We start from the raw sequence: 13,346 nt of genomic DNA on the forward strand, positions 1-13,346 counted from the left end.
AAAGATGTAATAATTATTATTGTAACTTCTTAAAAATATTGGTTTATTGGGAATCAAGATGAGGGAATAAAGGTATATTTTAATCATTGAGGTGTCACACTCAAAGCAGTAAAAGAGGGGAAACCTATACTTGTCTTTTTTTTCTTTAGTGTTAAAATTTGTATTAATCTAGAATTTATAAAAAGAATTTGTAATGGAAAGGGAATATGACAGACTAAAGAACCAACTAAATAAGTTAATGTAGACTATTAAAAGCAAGGAGAGACATTGGTAACCTTTTTATTATTATTATTATTAGACAAGCACATATTGTTTATCTTTATTTTTAAAATAAATATTAAAGGATTATATTTGAAATAATTGAAATGTAACAAAAAGATGTTTTGATTGAGATTAATGAAAGAGGCTAAAATTAATGTGTTTCTCTCCTTACTGAAAATTTGGAATGGAAAAGGTAATAATAGAATTAAGTATGCATATATGAATGTATAATTGCTGTCATATTTGTATGTAAAGGTGATGACCTGGAAATATGTTGTCCACTAAAAAGAGATTTTTGTTTTTAATGTGAAAAACTGAATAAAATTTATTTTTTTTAAAAAAAGAAAATTTAAAGCAGACATGTTTTTGTTAGGCTTAATTTGTTTTTTAATTATTTTTCTAAAAATCAAACTCTTGAACTAATGTAAAAATGCCTACAAGCTGAAAATTTCACTTCTCTGCTGACATCCTGGAGCATAACCAAGACTGGAAGTTTTAACGAAGTGTGGACTTTATTTAATCAAGGTAGCAAATAAAGGGCAAATTATCAGACTATATGTTGTAGTGGGATAGGGGCAAGGTTTGATGACATCAGTATAAACTAGCAATTCTAAGGATTCCAATTCCAATAACATTGGTTCTTCAAATGTGAAATTTTGAAGACTGTCTGAGAATGGGTATTTCTTGTTCATTTCAATATATACCAGAAGTCTCACAAATCCTGAATTATTACAATACTATTCACTGTTTGGAAATAGGTAAATTGTCTTCCTATGGATAGGCAAAATCTCAACTCTGAAGAGCCTTAGGTTTAATGATTCTTCCCAGAAACTTGAAATTATGACAATCAAGCATTGTTATGTCCATGAAGAAAAAAGGCACATCAAAGTGATGTATTCTAGTTTCTAAAGCAGTAGAGCTTTAGTAGTGTTTATAATTAAAACAAAGATCCAGTGGGATCCTAAAGACTAACAATGCACAACCATTTTTGAATCAATACTACTTTCATTAGATGCTCTGTTCCTAAGTCTCCCTCAAATTGAGCTCAATACCCAGTGACTTCATTCACATATCAATGAAGCTTTCTTAGCAATTGTGTACTCCACAGATATCAACTTTGCCTTTGCAAGGACAAACAAAAAAAATGGGTGTAATTAGTAATATTATAGAGCAACCACCTCCAAATTAAGCTTTCTTCTATCTTTGTTTTTCAGGGATCTGTCCCAAATAAATTTTATGTCCACAATGATATATTTCGCTATGAAGATGAAGTATTTGGTGATTCTGAACCTGAACTTGATGAAGGTAGCTATTTGTAATATTAATTATTTATATATTTGAAAATTATAAAACAATAATAAAAATAAACAGAAAAATGCATAGATTACAAAAATGCATAAATATTTAAAAATAAGTGAAAAAATACAATAGAAAAAAATGTACAATATGTTGTAGTAGTAGTAATTATAATTCAATATAACAATATTGTTAACAAAAGTTGAAGGAGTAAATATTGCCACTGTTACATCTGATAAATGATATTTATCTCTTAGCACAGCATATGCTAAAAATTCATCCTCCTCTATCAATTGATCTAAAGTCAGTATTCTTGCTTTTATCCCATTTTCCGTATCTACATCTTTTTTTCCATTGTTTTAATGTTGTCCATAAACTCAATTTAGCATGTGAAAAAGAATAATTTTTTAAGACATTACATTCATGGCTTCCTAACAGCTATAATTATTTCTAGACATACTAGAATTTTAATAGATTTAGATCCTAATACTGTCCATCTAACCCAAGATACCGGGTATATACATATTCCAAAGTTGTAGTAACAAGGCATTTAATTTCTAAAGAATACGTTTTTGTGAAAAAAGAGACAGGTTTTGAGATAACAAAAGAGTGGTGCGGTGGCCTAGTGATGAAGATGCTTGCTTCCACTGGGAAAGTTGAGAGCTCAATATATGCAGATATTTCTTTCCTGTAGCGTAAAGAAAAAATATCTGCTGTGAATTTGTAGGTGTCAGGAAGGAAATCTGGCCAGTAAATGCTCAGCTCCATCCAGTCACCCCGACTCCACCCCAAATAGGGACTACAGGTTTATAAAAAGGGAGGGTTTTGGTGAGGTAACAAAAGATCCAGTGAAAACATACAGTGTTTATCTGACAGGATGCAATAAAGAGATATTTCAGAATTATCCAACAAATTAGAGAAATAAATAAGACTTTAAAAGGCTGAAAAAACATCTTTCCTGGTAGAATTTATTGTGATAATAAAAATTGATGTTTTAACAAAAATAAATTTCCTACTTCAAATGGTGTCAAATGAAATTTCATAAAAAATATTTGTGACTGGCAAGCAACAATTAATATGTTTATATATTTATATGGTCCAGTGGGGAAAAAGGAGTAAGATTAAAATTCGCAAGGCTCAAAAATAGATTAGCTTTTTTCAATCTCAGATTATTATTTTAGAAATAACCTGCTGTCATAGATAACAGACTGGAGATAGTTTCCTAACAGCAGAATATCCACTCTAGAAGAAGCAGGCTTAGTCAATTGATAGATACTTATGGGATAAATAAACCAAAGGAGATAAAGATCAGAAGGAACATAATATAAGAGAAAGCTAGTTTTTTAAAACCATAAAATCTAATAAAAAATATATATACTGTAGGTCCGTTTCATCTAGACTACGCTTATGGAATCTTCTCTCACTGGGGTTGAGGTTAATTCCATCCTTCTTAACATTTCTCAGATCCTTCAAAAGCTGGTTATCCATTCAAGTACTAAGAAACAAAAGGAATCTTAACAATAGCTCCCTTATTGTAGTTAACAGCATGCACTCTTGTGCTTTCTATAATTATTTTTAAATATGAATATTTAAATATCTAAATTTTAAATATTTTATATAAAGCTAGTCTTCAACTTAACAACGATTAGTTGTTTAGTGACCGTTTGAAGTTACAATGGTAATGAAAAAGGTGAACATTACTATTCCATGTTTATGTGATCAAAATTCAAATGCTTGGCAACTGACATTTATAATGGTCACAGTGTCCCAGGGTCATGTTGATCATCTTTGTAAACTTCTTACAAAAAAATCATTGAGGAAGACAGATTCCCTTAACACCCATGTTACTAACTTAACACATGCACTGATTCATTTAATACTTGTGGCAAGAAAGGTTATAAAATGGGGCAAATTTTACTTCACAAATGTTTCAGCAACAGAAATTTTGAGCTCAATTGTGGTAGTAAGTCAAGGTCTACCTGTATTATGAAGAAATAGACTAAAGACCTAATGAGAATTACTTAATGAAGATAGAGTCCTCAATGATTAATGTATTTGCAAATAACTGAAAAAAATAAAAAGCTATCTAAAAGAAGGGACTTAAGCAAAAATATGACAGAATTTGCAATACTTACACAAAGCCAAGATAATTTATTAGACTATATCTACAAATTTTTATGGCTCTTGGCATTATGGAAACAAAAATGTATTGCATTGCATATGAATTCCTGGAATAAATATGTTCTCTTTCATTTCAAGTAAAATTGAAAATATAAGAAATGATTGTGGCAGACATCACATTTTTATTAATTGTGAATTGATGAATTACATTTCAGAATCAGAAGATGAAGTAGAAGAAGAAAATGAAGAAAGGCAAACAACACCTGAACCTGTACAAGAAAGTACAAGCAGCACTTACTATGATAGTCATCCTGTAGCGTAAGATAATTATCCATGCTTATGTTGCAGTCTGTACAAATATGTTTGAAAATCATGAATCTATATGTTAATGTCCCATAATTAACCCATAATAAAACAAGAGATGAGAAATTCTAATCGAAGTGAAATTTAACCTTATTCATATTTTTATGAATGCAGGGTGGGATTCTACAGGTTCGCACCTATTCACTAGAACTGGTTGTTAACATTCTAAGCAGTTTGGAGAACCAGTTGTTAGAAAAAATTACTGGTCTAATCCTGTAAGGAAACATTCTGGTGTTGCTTACAGAAACTGCCTCTCCATTAAGCCTTATTACATTCTTGGAAGGACTAGACTTCCTATCTCAGGAATGTTTCTGGAGTTTTTTTCTCCTCCTTTGCTGGTACTTTGCTTGTGTGGAGTGACCATTCAAAGTTACAGTGGCACTGAAAAAAGTGACTTATAACCACTTTTCACACTTATGACTATTGCAGCATCCCCATAGTCACAAGAGGCCAGATGAGGAGATGCGTGCCTCGATGTGAGTGATGTTGAGTTGGCCACGGCCAACCAGTCACATCAACACCAAGCCACACCCATCAAATAAGCCACGCCCACAGAAGCGGTTATTAAAAAAATTGAATCCCACCCCTGAGTAAATGGATCTGCCCAGAAAAAGGCAGAACACCTTGGGTGTTCTGAGTGGCTAGAAAGAGTGGTATATGTTTCTGAATGGCCAGATTCACTATGATAGCTTTCTCATACAAAAATGTAGAAGTGTCCATCTGTCTCAAAATACTAATGACTCTGCAAACTTTTACACTGGGCATCATCAAAAGGACTTCAAGTAAATCTTAATGTTAAATGATGCATAGGGTGCATATGTAACAATTGTATAGTAAATTCTAGTAGTTAATTTTTTTCTTGAAAATTGGGTAATACTAATAATTTACATTAATAGAAACATTGAAATATCTGATTATTCCAGTAATGGACTAGAAGAAACATTAGCAGAGTCTTCCCATGAAGCTGAGGCAGATCTAGAATCAGAATCAAAAACGGAAGAACTGAAAACTGAAGTAGAAGAAAAAACCCTTGAAGAACTAGAAGAAAAATCTCCATCCCCACTTCCTGTAGAAACTGTTTCTCTACCACAGGAACCACCAAAGGTTGGTTAAGTCAGTATGGTTTGTGTAATTCAATGGAACTTGGTAGCAAACTTGATTATGAAGTTGTTCTAAATATTTATAATCATATATAGATCTAAAGAGAATGTAGCTTGCATTGATAATTCAGTGTTTGTCAGCTATATTCCAGTTGTCCAGCATGTACAGAGATTATAATTACATACTGTCCAAATCCAAAAGTTAAATACATATAATTGATAGAGGTTCATAAGTGTATGATTTAGTACTGTAATATTTAAACGTTGTTAGGACATAGTATTATGTTAAGATGTGTCATTTAATAGGGTGAAAATTAATTTTTGCAATTTTTTCCCCCCAAAATATGTGTTTTTACACCAAGAATTCAAATCTGCTATTATGTTTGCAATTGCACAATGTTTAGCTTGGTATGGTAAATCCACGACTGATCATGTACCCTACAAAAGTCTTTTGTAACCCAAATACTATTAACTTTATCTTCTAAAAATTACACCTTCTACAAAAATTAAGGTTTTTCTGCATGAATCTTATTTAGCTAATCAAGAATTAATTCATGCAGTCAACATCAGAAAGCAATTTATTGAGTTACAAACATGTTTGAGTGAGTTTCATCAAGTCTTGTTTTGATTTGTTTTTCGACATCAGCCACCAACTTGCTTCTTGGTTTCTGGTATAACTGTCACATTTCTCATGTGTGTACACTCTGCTTGCTACTTCTGGGACCTGTTTCGCACATCTCTCTATTGATTGGGCATGACAGGGCCACTGTGGTACTTGCATTGTTTCATCAGTGAATTTCTTTATTTCCATTGTAATCAGTTTGTATATCAAAGGTGGCTCATATACACCTTCAGACCATCCAGCAGCTCCATCAGAGTGGATGCTCTGGCATTAATTAAAGGTGTTTTTCTTTCATGTGTAGAAAAATTTCCTGGTGTGTCATTGTCTGCACTCCTCAAGTCAATGATCTTTTGCCTACCAGCTCTTCTCTCTTGAATGTCATCTGAACACAAGAGTGTCTGAATTATCATTTAATTGAAAGCATACCATGCTGAGTGCTGAATGGTTGGCAAAACAGCACATACTGCAGTCTTCTTTTGCAATCTGACTTGCTGTGGCTGGAACAAGGGCTTTCAATCCAGGAATGTTTTACTTTGATATTGAACACCCCAACGATGTATTCCACTATCATTCTTAAGTTTTGGAGAATTTTGCCTTTAAAGCTATGTTTTGAAACCCATATTCAACACAACCTATTTGCAGTTGTCAACCAGCATGAATGGTTTGCAGGGCCAATTTCCAAAAGAACCAGATCTATGGGAAGTTCTCCTATCCTTATTCTCTGTGTGTTCCTATATCCATTTGCTTGATCAGTAGAGAGATCCTTTACAATACTGTCACTCAGTGAAATTAGAGGCTCACCAATTGAAACTGATGAATGAAAGATCAATGTCAAGTTCTGTTCCAGTGTCTAGCATAATGCCAATTTTAACCAGTTAAAATTGCTGGTTAAAATCGCCAACATGTTAGACAAAGTCTTTCCATCCAATTTTGTGATGAAGTGCTATAGAAATAACTCATTCGTGTGGAGTGCACACACTGATCACATCAACTTCTGGAAAAGCTTGACCTCTACCAAGTGCATGGCACCACCTTCACAGCCAGTATTAACATTTGTATAGAATTTCCTCCAATGGCCTTTAAGCTTTTGTCAGTGCTTTTCTTCTTCATGAAATACCCCTGATTATCTGCAATCACTTGAGCAGGTTTTCCTTTTTTTGAACTTTTCTCTGGAATGAAATGATAAAGATATCTTCCACCCAGACTAGTCGTTTCTGCTTCGGCCCATCTGGCAAGCCAGTCTTGTGCAATCCAAAAGAACCAATCTTGTCTCTCTGATCTTTAAGGAAAGCAAGTTCCTTCGGTGGTATCTTTGTCTCCTTAAGGCAGGTTCAGTTAATGTGAGCTTTTTTGCAGCCAGCAGGACAGCTGAATTCAGCACACCAAACGATCTGACCATTGTAATTGAAGATGTCAAACAGTTTGTCAAGTTTCACAATGAAAAGTCTGTTTGACATCTAGCTTTCCTTTACCAAGAAATATGTTTTTGGCTTGATCCCAGCTCCCTTGGTTCTTGTCAAGATTGTCACTCGTAAATTTACAACAGATCACAAAATAACTGTTTGCTCAGTCCCACTTTCCAAGAACTTTTGGATAGATGTCTCTTGCAAGATTGCCTGCTGGGTAGTTTCTAGCATCATCACTACTTTGTTTTCTTAATAGTAAGCCGTATCTGAGAATGCCTCACCGTTTTGGGAGTTCAGTCGGCAACAAGTCCCTACCAGTCCCAATAGGTTGCTCATATGAGTGAATGTTTCCAGTCTTGTTCTTCCAGAACCCATTACAAATCAGTTATCACACTGATAGGAAACAAAGCCACTCTCATACAAAATACTGTTAAATAAAAAGAAAAAAACAGCTGAACCTGTGAAATGAAACAAAATGTTTAAAAGCTATTATATTTATGCAGTTATTTACCAAGCATATCTAAATTATATTAAAGTAACCAAAATATATTTACAATCTCCAATGCATGTCACAACTTTTGAGCACCCCTAATGTTTGGAATTGAAAGTTGAAAAATTGACACGTCCTAGAGTACAGTTATGTTTTTATCATAATCTCTTCATATTTTTCACTAATTTAATCTGAAATAATCCTGTCCTAATAGTAATTCCTTGTTATTGAGTAATAGTTTGTAATATCTAGTTTGTAATGGTAGTAGTAGTACTTTGTTTGGCTTTGCAGTCTGCAGGAAAACATTAAGAACTTTGTACATAGTCCTTAAATTCTTAAATATGTGCATCTTGGTTTTGGTAATTGAAGATTACATACTATATATTTTCTCTGGTATAGAAGAACATAATATTGTTGCTGTCTTAAAGAAGGGTAAAACATTAGGGTATTGTGAATACATTTTTTTATTATTGAAGTAGGCTACCCTTATTGGTTTTTCTATTAATCGGTTAACTTTAATATTAGCCCAGGATATCTTCTAATTTGGATTTCACATTTGGTTGAAGATAATTAATAGTGTTTTTAATTTGAATTTATTTGTTTAAATTATTTATGGTCCTACTCATTCTCCAGATTATCTTTGGTTGGGTAATAAAAAGCCAAACCAATCCAAACACAACAAATAATGAAATAATTTGGAATACCAGATAATAAATGTGACAGAACATAGGCACTTAAGAGATAAAATAAGCTATGGATATGATGTCATAAGTGCAAGATATGATGTCATAAGTGCAAGAGTAAAAAGGTTTTCATTTAGTAGTAAAAATCAGATATTTTGGTTTCATCTTTGCCCTCAGGCAAGAGCATTTGAAATCAGGGTATCACAACAGATTCCTCAAAGTTTGAGATATCACAGTTTGTAAGCCTAGATCAGTGTTTTTCAGCGTGGCAACTTTATGCTTAATATCTTAAGTATTGGTCGCTGGGGATACTTGGACATGTAGCTTAAGGTTGCCAAGTTTGAAAAACATTGCTTTAGATGATATACAACTTTTTTTTTCCTGGTACAGCATCTTCAGGTTGATTGTTTATTGCAACATCATCTCACAAATTGTTTGTGCTATAAATGTTACATAGGTATTAAGAAAAAGCTGTAGCTTGTGCTTTTCTAAAGTTTTCTGTTAGTGAAAAAAGCTCCTGATTAATTTTGCTTACATTAATTCAGGTGCTAATACTCACCCTGATGCCATAACTACATTTGCTTTCAGGTCAGGAAGAGAAGGGATTGAGAAAGTGTTTTTCAGATTTTTAAATGTGCAAATATTAAGTCTGTACTATTAAAAAAATATAAAAATAATTGAATAATTGACATCAACATATATATTAGTAAGAGCATTTGTAACCTTATGCAATGAACCTAACAATGGTGCTTGTTAACTATCTTGCACAGTAAATAGACTGAAAATAAATTGTTCTAATTATTTCCTCAGTTGTGGAGTAGAACAGGAATGTTGTCCTAAACTAGATTTTTCTTAAGGAATGCCAATAGTCTGCCATAATCAGTAGACCAAGTTTGTTGCATTTCCTGTAGGCTTTCTCCTGGGCTTCAGTGACCAGTAAAAACCTGCCTCCTAGTGGTACTATTTCTTCTTCTGGAATTCCAAGTCATGTTAAAGCACAAGTCTCACAGGTAACCAATCTGTAGATGCTTTAGGTTATTTTCTTGTTTGTCTGTGAAAACTGTTTCATTAATAAAGCTGTATTTTTCATCTACAGCCACTTTCCTGTACCATGGTTATTTGTTTGCAGGCTGCAATACTGATATAACAGCACAACATTTCAAAAATGCTTGTGTGAGAATAATGGGAGATATCTAGAAATAACAGGGAAGAGAACTGACTTAATAGAAATCTAGCTAACATATTCAGAGACAATTTTCATAATGCAGAATTCATTATTTCTTTAAATATATGTCGAGCTATTTGAAGAAAGTTAGAAAACTCTGCACATACAGTAATTCCCAACAGATTATTTAGCAAAATACTTAATAAAGATTTGTATCTAAATGCTGATTTTCATATATTCATATTTAAGATTTAAAAAATATTTTCTTATTAGAAAAAAATAGTGATGGTTTATATCATTGTTACTATTTATATCCTATAGTAGTTCTGCAAATAACAAAGCAAAATGGGTATTTTCTACATATCATCTGCAAGCTAAATTTTTGTGTGGATGAAGTTAATAGTATACTTTTTAAACAAACAATATTAGAATTTCCTGGTAAAAAGATACACATAATAGTTAGGGGTGCTGGCCTAAAACCAGCATTTAAACACTAAGTATTAGGTCTCAGCTAATCTGACTTTGCGTCAATCATGCTGTCTTAGCACAACCAACAGAGATGAGGGTTTTTAAAAAATTCATCCCTAATCACTAGTTTACATAAGTTCTCCTTTATGACTTTAGTACAGGAGGTAATTAGTTCTGAGTTAGAAGGCTTTGTTTAGTTTGATCATTTTCAGGAAGAGAGATAAGTGGCCATTGACAAACCTAGAATTAAAAATTTAGACTACTAGTTGTACTGTATATTACAGGTAATATTTGTAGCAATAAGTTAATTCTGTTTGATGGTTTAACATTTTATGATTTGGGATTAATAGTAAACAATATTTCACTGATATCTAAATTATAATTAATCTAAGACATGGATGTGTGTGTATGTTTATATACACTGCTCAAAAAAATAAAGGGAACACAAAAATAAGACAGCCTAGGTCTGAATGAATGAAATATTCTTATTAAATACTTTGTTCATTACATAGCTGAATGTGCTGACAACAAAATCACACAAAAATTATCAATGGAAATCAAATTTAGCAACCCATGGACGTCTGGATTTGGAGTTACACTCAAAAGTAAAGTGGAAAAAAACACTACAGGCTGATCCAACTTTGATGTAATGTCCTTAAAAAAAGTCAAAATGAGGCTCAGTAGTGTGTGTGGCCTCCACGTGCCTGTATGACCTCCCTACAACACCTGGACATGCTCCTGATGAGGTGGCTGATGGTCTCCTGAGGGATCTCCTCCCACACCTGGACTAAAGCATCCCCCAACTCCTGGACAGTCTGTGGTGCAACGTGGTGCTGGTGGATGGAGCGAGACATGATGTCCCAGATGTGCTCAATTGGATTCAGGTCTGGGGAACGGGTGGGCCAGTCCATAGCATCAATGCCTTCGTCTTGTAGGAACTGCTGACACACTCCAGCCACATGAGATCTAGCATTGTCTTGCATTAGGAGGAACCCAGGGCCAACCGCACCAGCATATGGTCTCACAAGGGGTCTGAGGATCTCATCTCGGTACCTAATGGCAGTCAGGCTACCTCTGGCGAGCACATGGAGGGCTGTGCGCCCCCCCTAAAGAAATGCAACCCCACACCATAACTGACCCACTGCCAAACTGGTCATGCTGGAGGATGTTGCAGGCAGCAGAACGTTCTCCACAGCATCTCCAGACCCTGTCATGTCTGTCACATGTGCTCAGTGTGAACCTGCTTTCATCTTTGAAGAGCACAGGGTGCCAGTGGCGAATTTGCCAATCTTGGTGTTCTCTGGCAAATGCCAAACGTCCTGCACGGTGTTGGGCTATAAGCACAACCCCCACCTGTGGACGTCGGGCCCTCATACCACCCTCATGGAGTCTGTTTCTGACCGTTTGAGCAGCCACATGCACATTTGTGGCCTGCTGGAGGTCATTTTGCAGGGCTCTGGCAGTGCTCCTCTTGTCCCTCATTGCATAAAGGCAGAGGTAGCGGTCCTGATGCTGGGTTGTTGCCCTCCTACGGCCTCCTCCACGTCTCCTGATGTACTGGCCTGTCTCCTGGTAGCGCTTCCATGCTCTGGACACTACGCTGACAGACACAGCAAACCTTCTTGCCACAGCTCGCATTGATGTGCCATCCTGGATGTGCTGCACTACTTGAGCCACTTGTGTGGGTTGTAGACTCCGTCTCATGCTACCACTAGAGTGAAAGCACCGCCATCATTCAAAAGTGACCAAACCATCGGAACTGAGAAGTGGTCTGTGGTCACCACCTGCAGAACCACTCCTTTATTGGGGATGTCTTGCTAACTGCCTATGCTTTCCACCTGTTGTCTATTCCACTTGCACAACAGCATGTGAAATTGATTGTCAATCAGTGTTGCTACCTAAGTGGACAGTTTGATTACACAGAAGTGTGATTGACTTGGAGTTACATTGTGTTGTTTTAAGTGTTCCCTTTAATTTTTTGAGCAATGTATATTTATACACACACACTTTATGCAGATATGTTACTGTATGAGAATCTCAGTGATTTGCATTGAATATTATGTATAATGAGGTGTACAAAACCCCTGGGTCATGGACCATTATTGGGCCTTGAGAAGATTGGAACTGGGCCATGGAAGCGCATGCATCTCCACCTGCATGAGCAGTGGGCAAACACCTGCTTATGCGCTCCAATTGAACAAACGACAAGCACAAGTGCCCACAGCTTGTACAAATGGAACTGCCTGTGTGCTTTCCTGCTACTTGCGTGGAACCATCCCCTTTCTCCAGCCAGTCCATAAAGCCAGAAAGGTTGGGAAACTCTGGTATAGTGTACAGATAGTCCTCAACTTATGAATTGTCACTAACCAACCATTAAAGGGATCACCTAAAAGCTATTTACCACCTGGTATGTCCCCCTGATCACATAACTGCATTTTGGGCACTCAACAACCTGCCTTTTATGGCCATTTGCAGCATCTCATTCCACCATTCCATTTACTTCCAGTTTTCAACATAGACAGCCTATAGCAAACAAAGGGTTTGATTTGCAATGGGTTTGCTTTATGATTGCCATAAAAGTAAAAATGTGTCTGCTCATGTGATGGCATGAGCAGTAATCATAGCAGGCTCCATAATAGTTATAAAATGAGGACTACCTGTATGATATCCCATGTATTATCTGAAAATTAATGTATTGAAGAGCAAGGTAATTGTACGTGGTGGAAATAATAGAGTGTTCTTTTTAACAAATAATACAAGTGCCTGAGTGAGTGTACAAGCTGCTTGATCAAGAGCCTAATTGTTTAAAGTGAATATCCCAAAAGAGAAGAAATAATGTACAATGAGATTAGAAAAAAATTTCTCCTTTTCCTCAATTTCAGAATTTTTAGAGATAAGGTATTTGCAACTATAAAATTCCAAATTTATTAGCGGGGGGATGAGAAAGAAAATAACCCCAACTTTTGAAATTTCTTCTTCATAATATCTGAAGATGTTACCATTCCATCTGACTGGCTTTAACTTGGTCCTAATGTAATATAATTGCTTTTTCCTATTTTTATATTGGTTACTTGCCTTTGTGATACATGATATGGCTTAAAAAGTTTCAGTTCACTCTGGACTGAAAAAAATGTTTGATTCCGAATACCTCCTATACCCTTCTTGTGCATGTGCAGGATGATGAATATCTTCCTTCTGAAAGGAACACTTCATAATTACTTGCCTATAGGGCAAACTAATGGACAATAATGGAAAAGAGCTAAAATATCTCTCAGAAGGCTAATATTTTGGTTCTAGTCAATATGAATAAATACACATTAATATGGGTTACCACACATTTTGTTTGTGATTTTCTTTGCTGGTAAAACAAC

The 13,346-nt window shown here is 35.1% G+C and overlaps 1 protein-coding gene across 7 annotated transcripts in view; it reads left to right on the plus strand.

The window, feature by feature from the left end:
• Positions 1–13,346, plus strand: part of G3BP2 (G3BP stress granule assembly factor 2) — a 46,098-nt gene that overhangs the window by 20,671 nt on the left and 12,081 nt on the right. For all 7 annotated transcript variants that reach the window (XM_087916818.1, XM_087916817.1, XM_087916814.1 and 4 more), the window contains 4 exons: positions 1,476–1,566; positions 3,894–3,996; positions 4,965–5,145; positions 9,254–9,352. In XM_087916818.1, the coding sequence (XP_087772944.1) occupies positions 1,476–1,566; positions 3,894–3,996; positions 4,965–5,145; positions 9,254–9,352 (474 nt within the window). The remainder of the gene's footprint in view (positions 1–1,475; positions 1,567–3,893; positions 3,997–4,964; positions 5,146–9,253; positions 9,353–13,346) is intronic.

This window comes from Pseudonaja textilis, chromosome Z (genome assembly GCF_049901715.1).
Source record: "Pseudonaja textilis isolate UNSWEBS1 chromosome Z, rPseTex1.2, whole genome shotgun sequence".
Lineage (NCBI taxonomy): Eukaryota > Metazoa > Chordata > Lepidosauria > Squamata > Elapidae > Pseudonaja > Pseudonaja textilis.